Consider the following 17,898-nt stretch of genomic DNA (forward strand, 5'->3'; position numbering starts at 1 on the left):
CTCTCCACCTCTCTCCCTCCTCTCTTCCCTACTCCTCTCTCCCTCCTCTCTTTCCTCCCTCCCCCTCTCCCTACTCTCTCTCTTTCCTCCCCTTCCTCTCTCCCACTTCCCTCCCCCTCCTTCCACTCCCCTCTCTCTCTTCCTTCTCTTCACCCTCCCTCTCCCCCTCTCTCTCTCTCTTCCCTCTCCCCCTCTCTCTCTCCCCCCCCCATCTCCCTCCACTCCCCTCTCTCCCCATCCTCTATCCCTCCCTCTTCTCTCTCTTCCCCCTTTCCTCAACTCCCATCTCTCTCTTCCCCCCTCTCACTCTCCCCTACCCTTCACCTCTCTCCTTCTACTCTCTCTCTTCCCTGCCCCTCTCTCCCTCCCCGCCCTCTCTCTCTCTTCCCTCTCTCTCTCTCTCTCTCGCTCTTCCCTTTCCCCTCTCTCCCCCCTCTTCCCATCTCACCTTGGCTCTCCTTAGACACAGTGTAGTGACTATAGCCATGTGTCCCCCGGAGGCAGCATAGCCCAGTGGGGTGACACCGCTCTCTGAAGGCTGGTCTACAGAGGCCCCATACTCCAACAGGAGCCCCACCATGTCTATGTAACCCAGGAAGGCATGCACACACAGCACTGGGGCATTGTTCAACACCTCCGTCCGGTAGTTCACGTTGGCACCACCGAGCATCAGTAACCGGCTCACCTGGGCACAGACAGATTTTACACGGTGTTATAGACAGACAAACTGTATAGAAAGTACATTTAATTTGTCAGTAGGAACAGCCCTTTAGGCGATTCACCTGGTTTGGAATACACTGGAGTTGGTTGGCCACATGTCAGAGGGAGAGCTGAAACCCTGATGAAAGCAGCAAATGTTGATATATACGGAGCCATGAGAGGGAAAGGCTTTCATTTTTAAAGGGGAAAGCAGTAAGTTAGCTTGATGTTAGGAGTGTAGGTGTAAAGCAGTAAGTTACCTTGATGTTAGGAGTTTAGGGGTAAAGCAGTAAGTTACAGTGCCTTGCGAAAGTATTCGGCCCCCTTGAACTTTGCAACCTTTTCCCACATTTCAGGCTTCAAACATAAAGATATAAAACTGTATTTTTTTGTGAAGAATCAACAACAAGTGGGACACAATCATGAAGTGGAACGACATTTATTGGATATTTCAAACTTTTTTAACAAATCAAAAACTGAAAAATTGGGCGTGCAAAATTATTCAGCCCCCTTAAGTTAATACTTTGTAGCGCCACCTTTTGCTGCGATTACAGCTGTAAGAGTCGCTTGGGGTATGTCTCTATCAGTTTTGCACATCGAGAGACTGACATTTTTTCCCATTCCTCCTTGCAAAACAGCTCGAGCTCAGTGAGGTTGGATGGAGAGCATTTGTGAACAGCAGTTTTCAGTTCTTTCCACAGATTCTCGATTGGATTCAGGTCTGGACATTGACTTGGCCATTCTAACACCTGGATATCTTTATTATTGAACCATTCCATTGTAGATTTTGCTTTATGTTTTGGATCATTGTCTTGTTGGAAGACAAATCTCCGTCCCAGTCTCAGGTCTTTTGCAGACTCCATCAGGTTTTCTTCCAGAATGGTCCTGTATTTGGCTCCATCCATCTTCCCATCAATTTTAACCATCTTCCCTGTCCCTGCTGAAGAAAAGCAGGCCCAAACCATGATGCTGCCACCACCATGTTTGACAGTGGGGATGGTGTGTTCAGCTGTGTTGCTTTTACGCCAAACATAACGTTTTGCATTGTTGCCGAAAAGTTCAATTTTGGTTTCATCTGACCAGAGCACCTTCTTCCACATGTTTGGTGTGTCTCCCAGGTGGCTTGTGGCAAACTTTAAACGACACTTTTTATGGATATCTTTAAGAAATGGCTTTCTTCTTGCCACTCTTCCATAAAGGCCAGATTTGTGCAATATACGACTGATTGTTGTCCTATGGACAGAGTCTCCCACCTCAGCTGTAGATCTCTGCAGTTCATCCAGAGTGATCATGGGCCTCTTGGCTGCATCTCTGATCAGTCTTCTCCTTGTATGAGCTGAAAGTTTAGAGGGACGGCCAGGTCTTGGTAGATTTGCAGTGGTCTGATACTCCTCCCATTTCAATATTATCGCTTGCACAGTGCTCCTTGGGATGTTTAAAGCTTGGGAAATATTTTTGTATCCAAATCCGGCTTTAAACTTCTTCACAACAGTATCTCGGACCTGCCTGGTGTGTTCCTTGTTCTTCATGATGCTCTCTGCACTTTTAACGGACCTCTGAGACTATCACAGTGCAGGTGCATTTATACGGAGACTTGATTACACACAGGTGGATTGTATTTATCATCATTAGTCATTTAGGTCAACATTGGATCATTCAGAGATCCTCACTGAACTTCTGGAGAGAGTTTGCTGCACTGAAAGTAAAGGGGCTGAATAATTTTGCACGCCCAATTTTTCAGTTTTTGATTTGTTAAAAAAGTTTGAAATATCCAATAAATGTCGTTCCACTTCATGATTGTGTCCCACTTGTTGTTGATTCTTCACAAAAAAATACAGTTTTATATCTTTATGTTTGAAGTCTGAAATGTGGCAAAAGGTCGCAAAGTTCAAGGGGGCTGAATACTTTCGCAAGGCACTGTACCTTGATGTTAGGAGTGTAGAGGGTAAAGCAGTAAGTTATCTTGATGTTAGGAGTGTAGGTGTAAAGCAGTACGTTATCTTGATGTTAGGAGTGTAGAGGGTAAAGCAGTAGGTTACCTTGATGTTAGGAGTGTAGAGGGTAAAGCAGTAAGTTATCTTGATGTTAGGAGTGTAGGTGTAAAGCAGTACGTTATCTTGATGTTAGGAGTGTAGAGGGTAAAGCAGTAGGTTACCTTGATGTTAGGAGTGTAGAGGGTAAAGCAGTAAGTTACCTTGATGTTAGGAGTTTAGGTGTAAAGCAGTAAGTTACCTTGATGTTAGGAGTGTAGAGGGTAAAGCAGTAAGTTACTCTGATGTTAGGAGTGTAGGTGTAAAGCAGTACGTTATCTTGATGTTAGGAGTGTAGAGGGTAAAGCAGTAGGTTACCTTGATGTTAGGAGTGTAGAGGGTAAAGCAGTAAGTTACCTTGATGTTAGGAGTGTATGTGTAAAGCAGTAAGTTACCTTGATGTTAGGAGTGTAGAGGGTAAAGCAGTAGGTTACCTTGATGTTAGGAGTGTAGAGGATGTTAGGAGTGTAGAGGGTAAAGCAGTAAGTTATCTTGATGCTAGGAGTTTAGATGTAAAGCAGTAAGTTACCTTGATGTTAGGAGTGTAGAGGGTAAAGCAGTAAGTTACCTTGATGTTAGGAGTGTATGTGTAAAGCAGTAAGTTACCTTGATGTTAGGAGAGTAGAGGGTAAAGCAGTATGTTACCTTGATGTTAGGAGAGTAGAGGGTAAAGCAGTATGTTACCTTGATGTTAGGAGTATAGGTGTAAAGCAGTAAGTTACCTTGATGTTAGGAGTGTAGAGGTCTGTTCAACGCTGGTCCGACCAATCTGATTCCACACTCCAAGACTACTTCCATCACGTGGACTGGGATATGTTTCATATTGCGTCAGACAACAACATTGACGAATACGCTGATTCGGTGTGCGAGTTCATTAGAACGTGCGTTGAAGATGTCGTTCCCATAGCAACGATTAAAACATTCCCAAACCAGAAACCGTGGATTGATGGCAGCATTCGCGTGAAACTGAAAGCACGAACCACTGCTTTTAATCAGGGCAAGGTGACCGGAAACATGACCGAATACAAACAGTGCAGCTATTCCCTCCGCAAGGCAATCAAACAAGCTAAGCGTCAGTATAGAGACAAAGTAGAATCTCAATTCAACGGCTCAGACACAAGAGGTATGTGGCAGGGTCTACAGTCAATTACGGATTACAAAAAGAAAACCAGCCCTGTCATGGACCAGGATGTCTTGCTCCCAGGCAGACTAAATAACTTTTTTTGCCCGCTTTGAGGACAATACAGTGCCACTGACACGGCCTGCAACCAAAACATGCGGCCTCTCCTTCACTGCAGCCGAGGTGAGTAAAACATTTAAACGTGTTAACCCTCGAAAGGCTGCAGGCCCAGACGGCATACCCAGCCGCGTCCTCAGAGCATGCGCAGACCAGCTGGCTGGTGTGTTTACGGACATATTCAATCAATCCCTATCCCAGTCTGCTGTTCCCACATGCTTCAAGAGGGCCACCATTGTTCCTGTTCCCAAGAAAGCTAAGGTAACTGAGCTAAACGACTATCGCCCCGTAGCACTCACTTCCGACATCATGAAGTGCTTTGAGAGACTAGTCAAGGATCATATCACCTCCACCCTACCTGACACCCTAGACCCAATCCAATTTGCTTACCGCCCAAATAGGTCCACAGATGACCCAATCTCAACCACACTGCACACTGCCCTAACCCATCTGGACAAGAGGAATACCTATGTGAGAATGCTGTTCATCGACTACAGCTCGGCATTTAACACCATAGTACCCTCAAACTCGAGACCCCGGGTCTCGACCCCGCCCTGTGCAACTGGGTACTGGACTTCCTGACGGGCCGCCCCCAGGTGGTGAGGGTAGGCAACAACATCTCCACCCCGCTGATCCTCAACACTGGGGCCCCACAAGGGTGCGTTCTGAGCCCTCTCCTGTACTCCCTGTTCACCCACGACTGCGTGGCCACGCACGCCTCCAACTCAATCATCAAGTTTGCGGACGACACAACAGTGGTAGGCTTGATTACCAACAACGACGAGACGGCCTACAGGGAGGAGGTGAGGGCCCTCGGAGTGTGGTGTCAGGAAAATAACCTCACACTCAACGTCAACTAAACTAAGGAGATGATTGTGGACTTCAGGAAACAGCAGAGGGAACACCCCCCTATCCACATCGATGGAACAGTAGTGGAGAGGGTAGCAAGTTTTAAGTTCCTCGGCATACACATCACAGACAAACTGAATTGGTCCACTCACACAGACAGCAGCAGTGTCTCAGCAGCGCCTCTTCAACCTCAGGAGGCTGAAGAAATTCGGCTTGTCACCAAAAGCACTCACAAACTTCTACAGATGCAGATGCCTGTCGGGCTGTATCACCGCCTGGTACGGCAACTGCTCCGCCCTCAACCGTAAGGCTCTCCAGAGGGTAGTGAGGTCTGCACAACGCATCACCGGGGGCAAACTACCTGCCCTCCAGGACACCTACACCACCCGATGTCACAGGAAGGCCATAAAGATCATCAAGGACATCAACCACCCAAGCCACTGCCTGTTCACCCCGCTATCATCCAGAAGGCGAGGTCAGTACAGGTGCATCAAAGCTGGGACCGAGAGACTGAAAAACAGCTTCTATCTCAAGGCCATCAGACTGTTATACAGCCACCACTAACATTGAGTGGCTGCTGCCAACACACTGACTCAACTCCAGCCACTTTAATAATGGGAATTGATGGGAAATTATGTAAAATATATCACTAGCCACTTTATACAATGCTACCTAATATAATGTTTACATACCCTACATTATTCATCTCATATGTATACGTATATACTGTACTCTATATCATCTACTGCCTCTTTATGTAATACATGTATCACTAGCCACTTTAACTATGCCACTTGTTTACATACTCATCTCATATGTATATACTGTACTCGATACCATCTACTGTATCTTGCCTATGCCGCTCTGTATCATCACTCATTCATATATCTTTATGTACATATTCTTTATCCCCTTACACTTGTGTGTATAAGACAGTAGTTTTGGAATTGTTAGTTAGATCACTTGTTGGTTATTACTGCATTGTCGGAACTAGAAGCACAAGCATTTCGCTACACTCGCATTAACATCTGCTAACCATGTGTATGTGACAAGTAAAATTTTATTTGATTTGATGTTAGGAGTGTAGAGGGTAAAGCAGTAAGTTACCTTGATGTTAGGAGTGTAGAGGGTAAAGCAGTAAGTTACCTTGATGTTAGGAGTGTAGAGGGTAAAGCTGTAAGTTACCTTGATGTTAGGAGTGTAGAGGGAAAAGCAGTAAGTTACCTTGATGTAAGGAGTGTAGAGGGTAAAGCAGGAAGTTACCTTGATGTTAGGAGTGTATGTGTAAAGCAGTAAGTTACCTTGATGTTAGGAGTGTACAGGTTAAGCAGTAAGTTACCTTGATGTTCGGAGTGTAGAGGTTAAGCAGTAAGTTACCTTGATGTTAGGAGTGTAGAGGGTAAAGCAGTAAGTTACCTTGATGTTAGGAGTGTATGTGTAAAGCAGTAAGTTGCCTTGATGTTATGAGTGTAGAGGGTAAAGCAGTAAGTTTTCTTGATGTTATGAGTGTAGAGGGAAAGCAGTAAGTTATCTTGATGTTAGGAGTGTAGGTGTAAAGCAGTAAGTTTTCTTGATGTTAGGAGTGTAGGTGTAAAGCAGTAAGTTACCTTGATGTTAGGAGTGTAGAGGGTAAAGCAGTAAGTTATCTTGATGTTAGGAGTGTAGGTGTAAAGCAGTAAGTTATCTTCATGTTAGGAGTGTAGAGGTTAAGCAGTAAGTTACCTTGATGTTAGGAGTGTAGAGGTTTCTGAGTGAGGACAGGGCAGTGGACAGGCCATCTGTGCTGTAGGAAACCCACATCCCCTGGAGGATAGACGAGGAAACCCCAACCTTCTTGCTTAGGCCCTGAAATATAAAGACATCATTTTAACTGTCAATGTTTTGCGTTGTGCTGTGTGTGTGTGTGTGTGTGTGTGTGTGTGTGTGCGTGTGTGTGTGTGTGTGTGTGCGCATGCGTGCGTGCGTGCGTGCGTGTGTGCGTGTGTGTGTGTGTGTGTGCGCATGCATGTGTGCGTGTGTGTGTGTGTGTGTGTGTGTGCATGCATGCGTGCGCGCGTGTGTGTGTGTGTGTGTGTAGGCAGGTAGAGTTTGGTTAGGTGAACCTTGAAGATGTGTGCTTTGAGGATGTGGTGTCCCAGTTCGATGGTCTGCTGTCGGTTCAGCTTGGTCTCCTGGCGAGAAAACCAGAAGGCTAGCAGGGTGTGGCCACTCCTATAGAGAGACAGGAGGAACATCATAAGCTACTGAACAAAAAAAGATTAGGGTGAAGGTTAGAGTGAAGGTTAGAGATAAGGTTAGGGTTAAGGTTAGGCTTTTAGAGTTAGAGTTAGAGCTAGGGTTAGAGTTAAGGTTAGAGTTAGTTAGGGTTAAGATTAGAGTTAGGGTTAGGGTTAAGGTTCGAGTTTTAGAGTTCGAGTTCGAGTTTTAGAGTTCGAGTTAGGGTTCGAGTTAGGGTTTTAAGGTTAGGGTTAGGGATAGGGTTTTAGGGTCAGAGTTAGAGTTAGGGTTAAGGTTAGGGTTTTAAGGTTAGGGTTAGGGATAGGGTTTTAGGGTCAGAGTTAGAGTTAGGGTTAAGGTTAGGGTTTTAGAGTTAGAGTTAGGGTTAAGGTTAGGGTTTTAGAGTTAAGGTTAGAGTGTTTGAGTTAGGGTTAGAGTTAGGTTTTTAAGGTTAGGGTTAGGGATAGGGTTTTAGAGTTGGAGTTAGGGTTAGAGTTAGAGTTTTAGAGTTAGAGTTTTAGAGTTAGGGTTAAGGTTAGGGTTTTAGAGTTAGAGTTAGTGCTGGAGTTGGAGTTAGGGTTAGAGTTAGAGTTTTAGAGTTAGAGTTAAGGTTAGAGTTTTAGAGTTAGAGTTAAGGTTTGAGTTTTAGAGTTTGAGTTAGGGTTCGAGTTAGGGTTTTAAGGTTAGGGTTAGGGATAGGGTTTTAGAGATAGGGTTGGAGTTAGAGTTAGGGTTAAGGTTAGAGTTAGGGTTTTAGAGTTAAGGTTTTAAAGTTAGGGTTAGAGTTGGAGTCGGAGTTAGGGTTTTAGAGTTAGGGTTAGAGTTAGAGCTAGGGTTAGAGTTAGAGCTAGGATTTAGAAGTTAGGAGTTAAGGTTATAGTTTGAGAGTTCGAGTTAGGGTTCGAGTTAGGGTTTAAAGGTTAGGTTTAGGGTTTTAGAGTTAGGGTTAGAGTTAGAGTTTTAGGGTTCGAGTTAGGGTTTTAAGGTTAGGGTTAGGGATAGGGTTTTAGAGTTAGGGTTAGAGTTGGAGTTTTAGAGTTAGAGTTATGGTTAGATTGTTTGAGTTAGAGTTAGAGTTTTAGAGTTCAAGTTAGGGTTTGAGTTAGGGTTTTAAGGTTAGGGTTAGGGATAGGGTTTTAGAGTTAGAGTCGGAGTTGGAGTTTTAGAGTTAGAGTTATGGTTAGATTGTTTGAGTTAGAGTTAGAGTTTTAGAGTTCAAGTTAGGGTTCGAGTTAGGGTTTTAAGGTTAGGGTTAGGGATAGGGTTTTAGAGTTAGGGTTAGAGTTTTAGAGTTAGAGTTAAGGTTCGGGTTTTAGAGTTAGAGTTAAGGTTAGGGTTTTAGAGTTAGAGTTAGGTTAGAGTTAGAGTTTTAGAGTTAGGATTAGAGTTAGAGTTTTAGAGTTCGAGTTAGGGTTCGAGTTAGGGTTTTACGGTTAGGGTTAGGGTTAGGGATAGGGTTTTAGAGTTAGGGTTAGAGTTGGAGTTGGAGTTAGGGTTAGAGTTAGGGTTAAGGTTAGGGTTTTAGAGTTAGAGTTAGGGTTAGAGTTAGAGTTAGGGTTAAGGTTAGTGTTTTAGAGTTAGAGTTAGGGTTAAGGTTTTAGAGTTAGAGTTAGAGTTTTAGAGTTAGGGTTAGAGTTTTAGAGTTAGGGTTAGAGTTTTAGAGTTAAGAGTTAGGGGTAAGGTTTTAGAGTTAGGGTTAGAGTTAGAGTTTTAGAGTTATGGGTTAGGGTTAGTAGGTAGTTAGTTAAGATGTTGTTGACAGTTATGTGAACATCTACAAAGCATCTATTTAGGACACTCCTAATAAAGTGGTACCACACTATTGGCTAGCTTCAATATCAAAATACACTTAATTTTAGGAACATTTTATGGCAAATGGCCTATACCGATAAGGCTAAATTGAAATGTCATTTTAGCATGTTACTGTACAGCCACTGAGCTCTGACATCATGTATAGCATGTTACTGTCCAGCCACTGAGCTCTGACATCATGTATAGCATGTTACTGTACAGCCACTGAGCTCTGACATCATGTATAGCATGTTACTGTACAGCCACTGAGCTCTGATGTCATGTATAGTATGTTACTGTACAGCCACTGAGCTCTGACGTCATGTATAGCATGTTACTGTCCAGCCACTGAGCTCTGATGTCATGTATAGTATGTTACTGTACAGCCACTGAGCTCTGACATCATGTATAGCATGTTACTGTCCAGCCACTGAGCTCTGACATCATGTATAGCATGTTACTGTACAGCCACTGAGCTCTGACATCATGTATAGCATGTTACTGTACAGCCACTGAGCTCTGATGTCATGTATAGTATGTTACTGTACAGCCACTGAGCTCTGACGTCATGTATAGCATGTTACTGTACAGCCACTGAGCTCTGACCTCATTATAGAATGTTACTCTATAGCAACTGAGCTCTGAGCTCATTATAGAATGTTACTGTGCATACACTAGGCTACCCTGGGGCGGCAGGGTTAGAGTGGTTAGAGCTTTGGACTAGTAACCGGAAGGTTGCAAGTTCAAATCGCCGAGCTGACAAGGTCGTTCTGCCCCTGAACAGGCAGTTAACCCACTGTTCCTAGGCTGTCATTGAAAATAAGAATTTGTTCTTAACTGACTTGCCTAGTTAAATAAAGATACAATTTTAAAAAACACTGAGCTCTGAAGTCATTATAGCAGTTACTGTACAGCCACTGAGCTCTGACGTCATTATAGCATGTTACTGTAAAGCCATTGACTGACGTCATTGTAGCATGTTACTGTACAGCTATTTAATTTAGGCATTTATCAGTGTCCAAATCTGCCATTCTCAACCTGTATACGGTTACGAGTGCAAAGGGTTTTACATACTGTAGGTCAGACCATTTGAACAGCTGCAAACACCACTTTAATGACTTTGCCACACCACACACACATTATCTACATTGTCACTAGCCATTAGCCTGTGAGAGAACAGTTTCCAAGATACGGTAACGCCAAGAATAGGGTTCCAAAGACTCTGGTTCCAGTAGCTTTCCCCAGGTTCTCAGGTTTTCCAGAAATCCTGGTTGAAGGATTTTTCCTCCTGATTCCAGGAATCTTCTAACCGGGATTTATGGAAACCTAGGAATTTGGGAACATTTCCCAGAATTGTGTTACCCTATCCAAGACTATATCAGTCTCTTGGACAGTACCCCTCCTCCCCCCACACACACCCCAGCAGACCCATCCACCCCCTGACCTGGGGTCACAGAGGAACTTCGTCTTCTCCCCCTCCTCCCTCCAGATCAGCCACTCTCTGAATGATGGGTGAACAAACATCCTGGTCCCATCCCTTCTCTTGACCAGGAACATGGCTAGGTTGTCTACTCGCTGTGTGAAGTCCTCCCAGTCCAGCGTGCCCTGCAGCAAAGAGAGGTGGAACCAAGAGAGTTAGCTTGTTAGCTGTTCACATGGCCAGATGCTTTGCTTTGATAAGGCTGTTCTTCTTCACAGGCCCTATTGTTGCTGGTATACAGCTAGTGTTAGCATGGTGGGCTCCAAAATTACTGGCACCCCTGACTGGCAATGCACAAACAATACTTTAAAAAATATAAACAATATAATTAGAGATAAACTCAAAATATCAACATGTGAGAAATAATGTATTTTATAAATGTTTCAGTGGAATCCACCAAAACCATTTATTGATTTAATTAAAAATGAATGTCCTCCAAATCAAGGTTTCACAATTAATGGCACCCTTAAAGTTTATTGTACATAACATCTACCAAAATTAAAACAATAATTAAATTCCACTTATTTAAGTTACTCTAAGTCTTAAAGTCTTAAGAAACTAAATTTGGCCATTACATCACTTCCTGTTTTACTAGGGTATAAAAATGAGGTAACACGCATACAATATCCCTTTGTCATCCAACACCATGAAGAAAACAAAAGAACTGGCAGTTCAAAAGAGACAGATGGTCGTAGACCTTCATAATAAAGGTTAGTTAAATAAATACCTAGTTAAATAAAGGTTAAATATTTTTTTTTTATCTGGTAGTGGCTACCAGAGCAATTACAAAAAAGTTCAAAAGATATGGAACAGTTGAAAACCTCACGGGTAGAGGACGCAAATGCATTTTGCCCCCCAGGATAGGGAGGAAAATGGTGAGAAGCAACAAAATCCCCAAGAATCACTGTGAAAGAATTGTACTCCTTGGTGGCGTCTTGGGGTCACCAGGTTTCAAAAAGCACCATCAGAAGCCACCTCCACAACCACAGGCTCTATGGAAGGGTTGCCAGAAGAAAGCCCTTTCAGACCCCAAGACACAGACACAAAGCTCTTGGAGTTTGCCAAACGTCGTTTAAATTCTGACTGGAAGAAGGTGCTCTGGTCAGATGAGAGCAAAATGTAAAGTTTTGGTCAGATACAGAATCGGCAACTTTGGCGTTGAAACAGAGCTGCATACAAGGAGAGGCACCTCATACCCACTGTGAAATATGGAGGGGGGGTCGGTGATGTTTTGGGGCTGTTTTAATTCCAGAGGTCCAGGGGCACTGGTTAAGATTGATGGCATAATAAATTCGACCAAGTATCAGGCAATTTTGGCTGACAATCTGGTTGCCTGTGCCAGAAAGTTGGGACTTGACTGTAGGTGGACTTTTCAACAAGACCAAAACATACCTCAAGATCACACAGAAATGGTTCTGTGACTACAAAAACAATGTTATGCCATGGCCATCTCAGTCGCCGGACCTCAATCCAATCGAAAACCTGTGGGCTGAGTGGAAGAGGGCAGTTGATAAGCGCAAACCCAAGAATGTGAAGGATCTTGAAAGGATCTGCATAGAGGAATGGTCCAAAATCCCTCCAAATGTGTTCCTTAACCTTGTCAAACATTACATGATAAGACTCCATGCTGTTATCCTTGCCAGAGGTGTGGGCACTAAGTACTAAATGAGGAGTGCCAATAATTATCAAACATTGATTTTGGTCACATTTATTTTGTATTAAATAATTGTATGACTTTTTTGTATTATTTTTTTTTCTCCATTGAAACATTAATAAAAGTACAGTATTTCTCACATGTTGGTATTTTGAGTTTATCTCTATAATTATAATGTTTATATTTTTTTAAGTATTGTTTGTGCATTGCCAGGGGTGCCAGTCATTTTGGAGCCCACTGTAAGTGTTGTGATGTGTGTTTTGATCTATATTGTTATTTCAGTTATTGTGTATTTTTAATCCCAGCCCACGTTCCCGCAGGAGGCAGTCATTGTAAATGAGAATTTGTCCTTAACTGACTTGTCTAGTTAAATAAAGTTTCAATAAAATAAATCAATAAAAGTGGGACATGTTTTCCTGTGGGAAATGCTAACAGTTTCCTGTCTGAGTAATACGTGTATTTGCCTGCAGGGAGCCGGCATTGATAGCCTGGTAGATCTGTTCGTCAGTGAGGGGGTTGAGGGTTGCCACGGCCACGTTGAGTAGGGGGAGGGCCCGTTCGAAGGACGACTGAGTAGGGAAACGCATGTTGCACTGCAACAGGTATACCTCAACCAGATTGACAGGCACCACCTGGGATCAATGAATCAATCGGTTAATTGATCAGTCAGTCAGTCAATCAATCGGTCATTATTCTACACATTTCTTAAATAGGGAGTGCAACAAAATGGCACATATAATTAAAATTAGGACTAAAATGAACAAGACTTAGGCAATTCAACGTAGTGTAAATGGCAGGCTAACCTTGTAGCTGGAGCTCTTGAGGACCAGGTACCCCTTCTCTATAAGGTCAAAGGTGAGTTTTAGGTACAGATAGGAGCCCTGGCTGAGGGCCTTGAGGTGGGCTGAGAGTTTGCCGAAGGTGGTGTTGTCCATCTTGCCGTTGAGAGAGATGTTGTTCTGTATCTCAGGACTGCTGTGGATGCGGTGCAGGATGTAACCTTGTAAGTCCTGGTCTATTGCATCATTCTCCTCCAGACCATCCACAGAGATATGGTGGAATGGGAGAAGCTTGGTGATCTCCTATAGGAGGGAAGTAAGGGAGGGGAGAAGAAGGAGGAGGAAGAGGAGGGGAATGATGGAGGAATGAGATGAGGAGGAGAGAGGAGGATGAAGATGAATGGAAAAGGAATGCGGGAAGAAGGGATAAATGGAGAAATGAGATGGGAGAGAGGAGAATGAAGGTGGGTTAAAGAAGAAAAATAGTTGGGAGGGAAAAAGAGGTAGAACAAGATATAGAAGCCATCGAGGATCTTCCACTGATGTCAATCTATTGACAATCTCTATCAAAAGAAAATTATACCTTTTTGGACAACAGTAACCATGTTTCCATCCAGTTTTTAATGCAAATAAAGTCACACCCTATAAAACATTTTTACGACAGCTCTGATAGAAACAGGAAGTTTCGGTACAATTTTATAAATGCTGACAGATAATTTGTTCATTCGTCATGGTGTGATCTTTTTGTGTCGGTAAAATTGCAGTGGAAACGCCTTTATGCGCAAATATTTACAGTTGAATTCTGAAGTTTACATACACTTAGGTTGGAGTGACTCAGGAAAGCATGCAGTTTATTAGGCTAAATATGAAAGAAGTTATGAACTTCACAGGTTGGTGAAAGTGCAAGGAGCTTGATGCTCCTTTCCAATAAATATTGAGGGTCTTATTCTGGTGACATGATGATCAATGCTTGGCTGACATGGAGAAATTCAAATAACCTTGATTTTATCCATAATATTCTCATCATGTAGATTAGATAGCCTACCCACACCGTATCTGTGAGCTGTTGGCTAGAGCACATGTGCCAAGACCAGAGCAGGCACATTTGTTAGTTAACCCAACAGTTTTTTGTAACAGAATTACCTTATAGATTTTTATTCACTACATGAAAACTTAAGCGAAGAAGTACATTTTGTGTCACTAAGTCATCACACACTGATTTTTATCATCAACAAGTGAATTAAGTGGAAACACACCACTGGTAGGAAAATGTGCATATTTTCTTAATGCAGAATCTAGAATATTCGCATGAAAACCTTCCGCCAATTGGATAGAAACGTAGCGAGTGTTAATGGTTGTTTTTTAAATGGCCTCTTATTAGAAAGGTGAGGATTGTATCTAATGAGTCTACCTGCAATGTGGTCCTGACCGTGACCACCAGTTTGAGCCAGTGGGGAAACAAGCTGATGGTTTTGCTGAGGAAGGAGACGATGGTGTCTCCGTAGTCAGGCTTGTGGAACTCTGCTTCATTTAGTCCATCTATCAGGATGACCAGGTCTTCTTCAGAGGCGATCTTCCTCTCTGGAAAAACACACAGAGGAAATAGTCAATATTGACCAAAAAAATCTGACTGCAAATGTTCTGCCTAATGTACTCAGACCTTTATTGCTAAAATCAAGAAAACATACACTATATATACAAAAGTATGTGGACAGCACTTCAAATTAGTGACTTTCAATGTGGCACCGTCATAGGATGCCACCTTTTCAACAAGCCAGTTCGTCAAATTTATGCCCTGCTAGAGCTACCCCGGTCAACTGTATGTGCTGTTATTGTGAAGTGGTAATATCTACGAGTAACAAGTGGTAGGCCACACAAGCTCACAGAATGGGACCAGCGAGTGCTGAAGTGCATAGCACGTAAAAAATTGTCTGTCCTCGGTTGCAACACTTACTACCGAGTTCCAAACTGGCTCTGGAAGCAACGTCAGCACAATAACTGTTTGTCAGGAGCTTCAATGGTTTCAATGGCCAAGCAGCAACACACACCAAGATCACCATGTGCAATACCAAGCGCCGGCTGGAGTGGTGTAATGCTTGCCGCCATTGGACTCTGGAGCAGTAGAAATGCGTTCTTTGGAATGATGAATCACGCATCACCATCAGGCAGTCCAGTGGACAAATCAGGGTTTGGCGGATGCCAGGAGATCGCTACAGTACCTGGCTCAATGCATAGTGCCAACTGTAAAGTTTGGTGGAGGAGGAATAATGGTTTGGGGATGTTTTTCATAGTTCGGGCTAGGCCCCAAAGTTCCAGTGGAGGCAAATCTTAACGCTACAGCATACAATGATATTGTAGACAATTTTATGCTTCCATATTGTGTCAACAGTTTGGGGAAGGCCCTTTCCTGTTTCAGCATGACAATGCCCCTGTGCACAAAGTGTGGTCGATACAGGAATGGTTTGTCGAGATCATGTGGAAGAACTTGACTGGCCTGCACAAAGCCCTGACCTCAACCCCATCTAACAACTTTGGGATGAATTGGACCGACTGTGAGCCAGGCCTAATCGAACAACATCAGTGCCCGACCTCACTAATGCTCTTGTGGCTGAATGGAAGCAAGTCCCTGCAGACATTTTTTCATCTTTATTTAACCAGCTAGGCCAGTTGAGAACAAGTTCTCATTTACAACTGCGACCTGGCCAAGATAAAGCAAAGCAGTGCGACAAACACAACAACAAAGTTACACATAAACAAACGTACAGTCAATAACACAAAATAAAATAAAAATAGACAAATCTATGTACACTGTGTGCAAATGTAGAAGAGTAGGGAGGAAGGCAATCAATAGGCCCAAGAGACGAAAATAATTACAATTTAGCATTAATACTGGAGTGATAGATATGCAGATGCAAGTAAATATACTGGGGTTCAAAAGAGCAAGAGTGTAAGTAATAATATGGGGATGAGGTAGTTGTGTGCTATTTACAGATTGGCTGTGTACAGGTACATGCTTTAAGTTAGAGAGGGACATACAAGACTCCAGCTTCAGAGATTTTTGCAATTCGTTCCAGTCATTGGCAGCAGAAAACTGGAAGGAAAGGCAGCCAAAGGAAGTTTTGGCTTTGGGGATGACCAGTGAAATATACCTGCTGGAGCACATGCTACGGGGGGTGTTGCTATGGTGACCAGTGAACTGAGATAAGGCGGGGCTTTACCTAGCAAAGACTTATAGATGACCTGGAGCCAGTGGGTTTGGCGACGAATATGAAGCGAGGGCCAGCCAACGAGAGCATACAAGTGGCAGTGGTGGGTAGTATATGTGGCTTTGGTGACAAAATGGATGGCACTGTGATAGACTACAACCAGTTTGCTGAGTAGAGTGTTGGAGGCTATTTTGTAAATGACATTGCCGAAGTCAAGGATCGGTAGGATAGTCAGTCTACGAGGGTAAGTTTGACCGCATTAGTGAAGGAAGTTTTGTTGCAAAATAGGAAGCCGACAACATCTAGTGGAAAGCCTTCCCAGAAGAGTAGAGGCTGTTATAGCAACAAAGGTTTGGGTAATCCTATAGCAGCAAACATTAATGCCCATGATTTTGGAATGAGATGTTTGACGAGCACATACTTTTGGTCATGTTGTGTATGTTTTTAGGATCATATTCATAGTATAATCAATGTGAGCAGAAACTGAGTCACGAGGAGTAGCGATAGTTGTATCACCTTTTTAGAGGGCATTCATGGGTTCTAGGTATGTGTCCCAAATGGCAACCTATTTCTTATATAGACCAGAGATTCCCTATATAGGGCACTACTTTTAACCAGGGCCTAAAGGGAACTACTTGTAACCAGGATCTATAGGGTTCTGGTCCAAAAGAGTGCAATATATAGCTAATAGGGTGCCATTTGCGATGTAGACCAGAACTCACCTCTGTAGAGAGCACCCAGGGATCCTAGAACTCCTAGTAGAGTTATCTATGATAGTTATCGAAGGGTGTATAATAGCAGCAGATAATAGCAGCAGAGAGCTGTATCACCTTTGTAGAGGACATCCAGGGGTTCTAGGACTCCTCTTCTGAAGGAGGCCAGGGGATCCTTAACACAGGAGCGCAGACTGAGAATACTCTGTAGCTGTGGCTCCCTGAGCAGCAGCTCTCTGTAGGCGATGAGCTGCGGCGAGCGACACAGCAACGCTGCCACGTTGTGGACAAACTCCGGCACCAGGCACGTGTAGGCGTTGTCCGCCTGGCAGTAGTGGTACGCCACCACCTGGGGGCGATAGAGAGGGGGATACGTGATAGTCATATTGGGTTGAGAGAGAGAGAGAGAGAGAGATGTGTGATGGGGCTGGGAATATTGCTGGGCACGGTGCTGGGGAGAGGGATGTGTGATGGGGCTGGGAATGGTGTGGGGAAATTGTGCTGGGGGAGGGATGTGTGATGGGGCTGGTAATGGTGTGGGGAAATGGTGCTGGGGGAGGGATGTGTGATGGAGCTGGGAATGGGGCTTTGAATGCTGGGGAGAAGGATGTGTGATGGGGCTGGGAATGGTGCTGGGCATGGTGCTGGGAAGAGGGATGTGTGATGGGGCTGGGAATGGTGTGGGGAAATGGTGCTGGGGAAGAGATGTGTGATGGAGCTGGAAGTGGGGCTGTGAATGCTGGGGAGAAGGATGTGTGATGGTGCTGGGAATGGTGCTGGGCATGGTGCTGGGAAGAGGGATGTGTGATGGGGCTGGGAATGGTGCTGGGCATGGTGCTGGTGGGAGGGTTGTGTGATGGGGCTGGTGATTGGTGTGGCTGGGGAGGGGGTTGGGGCGAATGTTGGGAATGGTGCTGGGTATGGGGATAGGGTGAGGGATGGGCTGGGGATGGGAGGGGTGGGAATGGGTCTGGGGTTGGGAGGGTTGGGAATGGGGCTGGGGAGAGGGATGGGTCTGGGGAGAGGGATGGGTCTGGGGAGAGGGATGGGGCTGGGGAGAGGGATGGGGCTGGGGAGAGGAATGGGTCTGGGGAGAGGGATGGGGCTGGGGAGAGGGATGAGGCTGGGGCTGGGAATGGGACTGGGGAGACGGATGAAGATGGGTCTGGGGGGGGGGGGGGTCTGGGTGTGGGCTGGAGATGGGGTTGGAGGTGGGGCTGGAGGCGGAGGCGGGGCTGGAGGC

At 44.4% G+C, this 17,898-nt stretch overlaps 1 protein-coding gene across 1 annotated transcript in view; it reads right to left on the minus strand.

The window, feature by feature from the left end:
• LOC110503130 (protein TANC2) overlaps positions 1-17,898 on the minus strand; it is a 193,722-nt gene that overhangs the window by 44,588 nt on the left and 131,236 nt on the right. Inside the window, exons 9-16 of the mRNA XM_036960788.1 lie at positions 16,773-17,004; positions 14,148-14,317; positions 12,761-13,039; positions 12,422-12,589; positions 10,268-10,428; positions 6,918-7,026; positions 6,538-6,660; positions 449-685 (exon numbers count right to left, since the gene is read on the minus strand). Of these exons, the coding sequence (XP_036816683.1) occupies positions 449-685; positions 6,538-6,660; positions 6,918-7,026; positions 10,268-10,428; positions 12,422-12,589; positions 12,761-13,039; positions 14,148-14,317; positions 16,773-17,004 (1,479 nt within the window). The remainder of the gene's footprint in view (positions 1-448; positions 686-6,537; positions 6,661-6,917; positions 7,027-10,267; positions 10,429-12,421; positions 12,590-12,760; positions 13,040-14,147; positions 14,318-16,772; positions 17,005-17,898) is intronic.

This window comes from Oncorhynchus mykiss, chromosome 23, assembly GCF_013265735.2.
Source record: "Oncorhynchus mykiss isolate Arlee chromosome 23, USDA_OmykA_1.1, whole genome shotgun sequence".
Classification (NCBI taxonomy): Eukaryota; Metazoa; Chordata; class Actinopteri; order Salmoniformes; family Salmonidae; genus Oncorhynchus; species Oncorhynchus mykiss.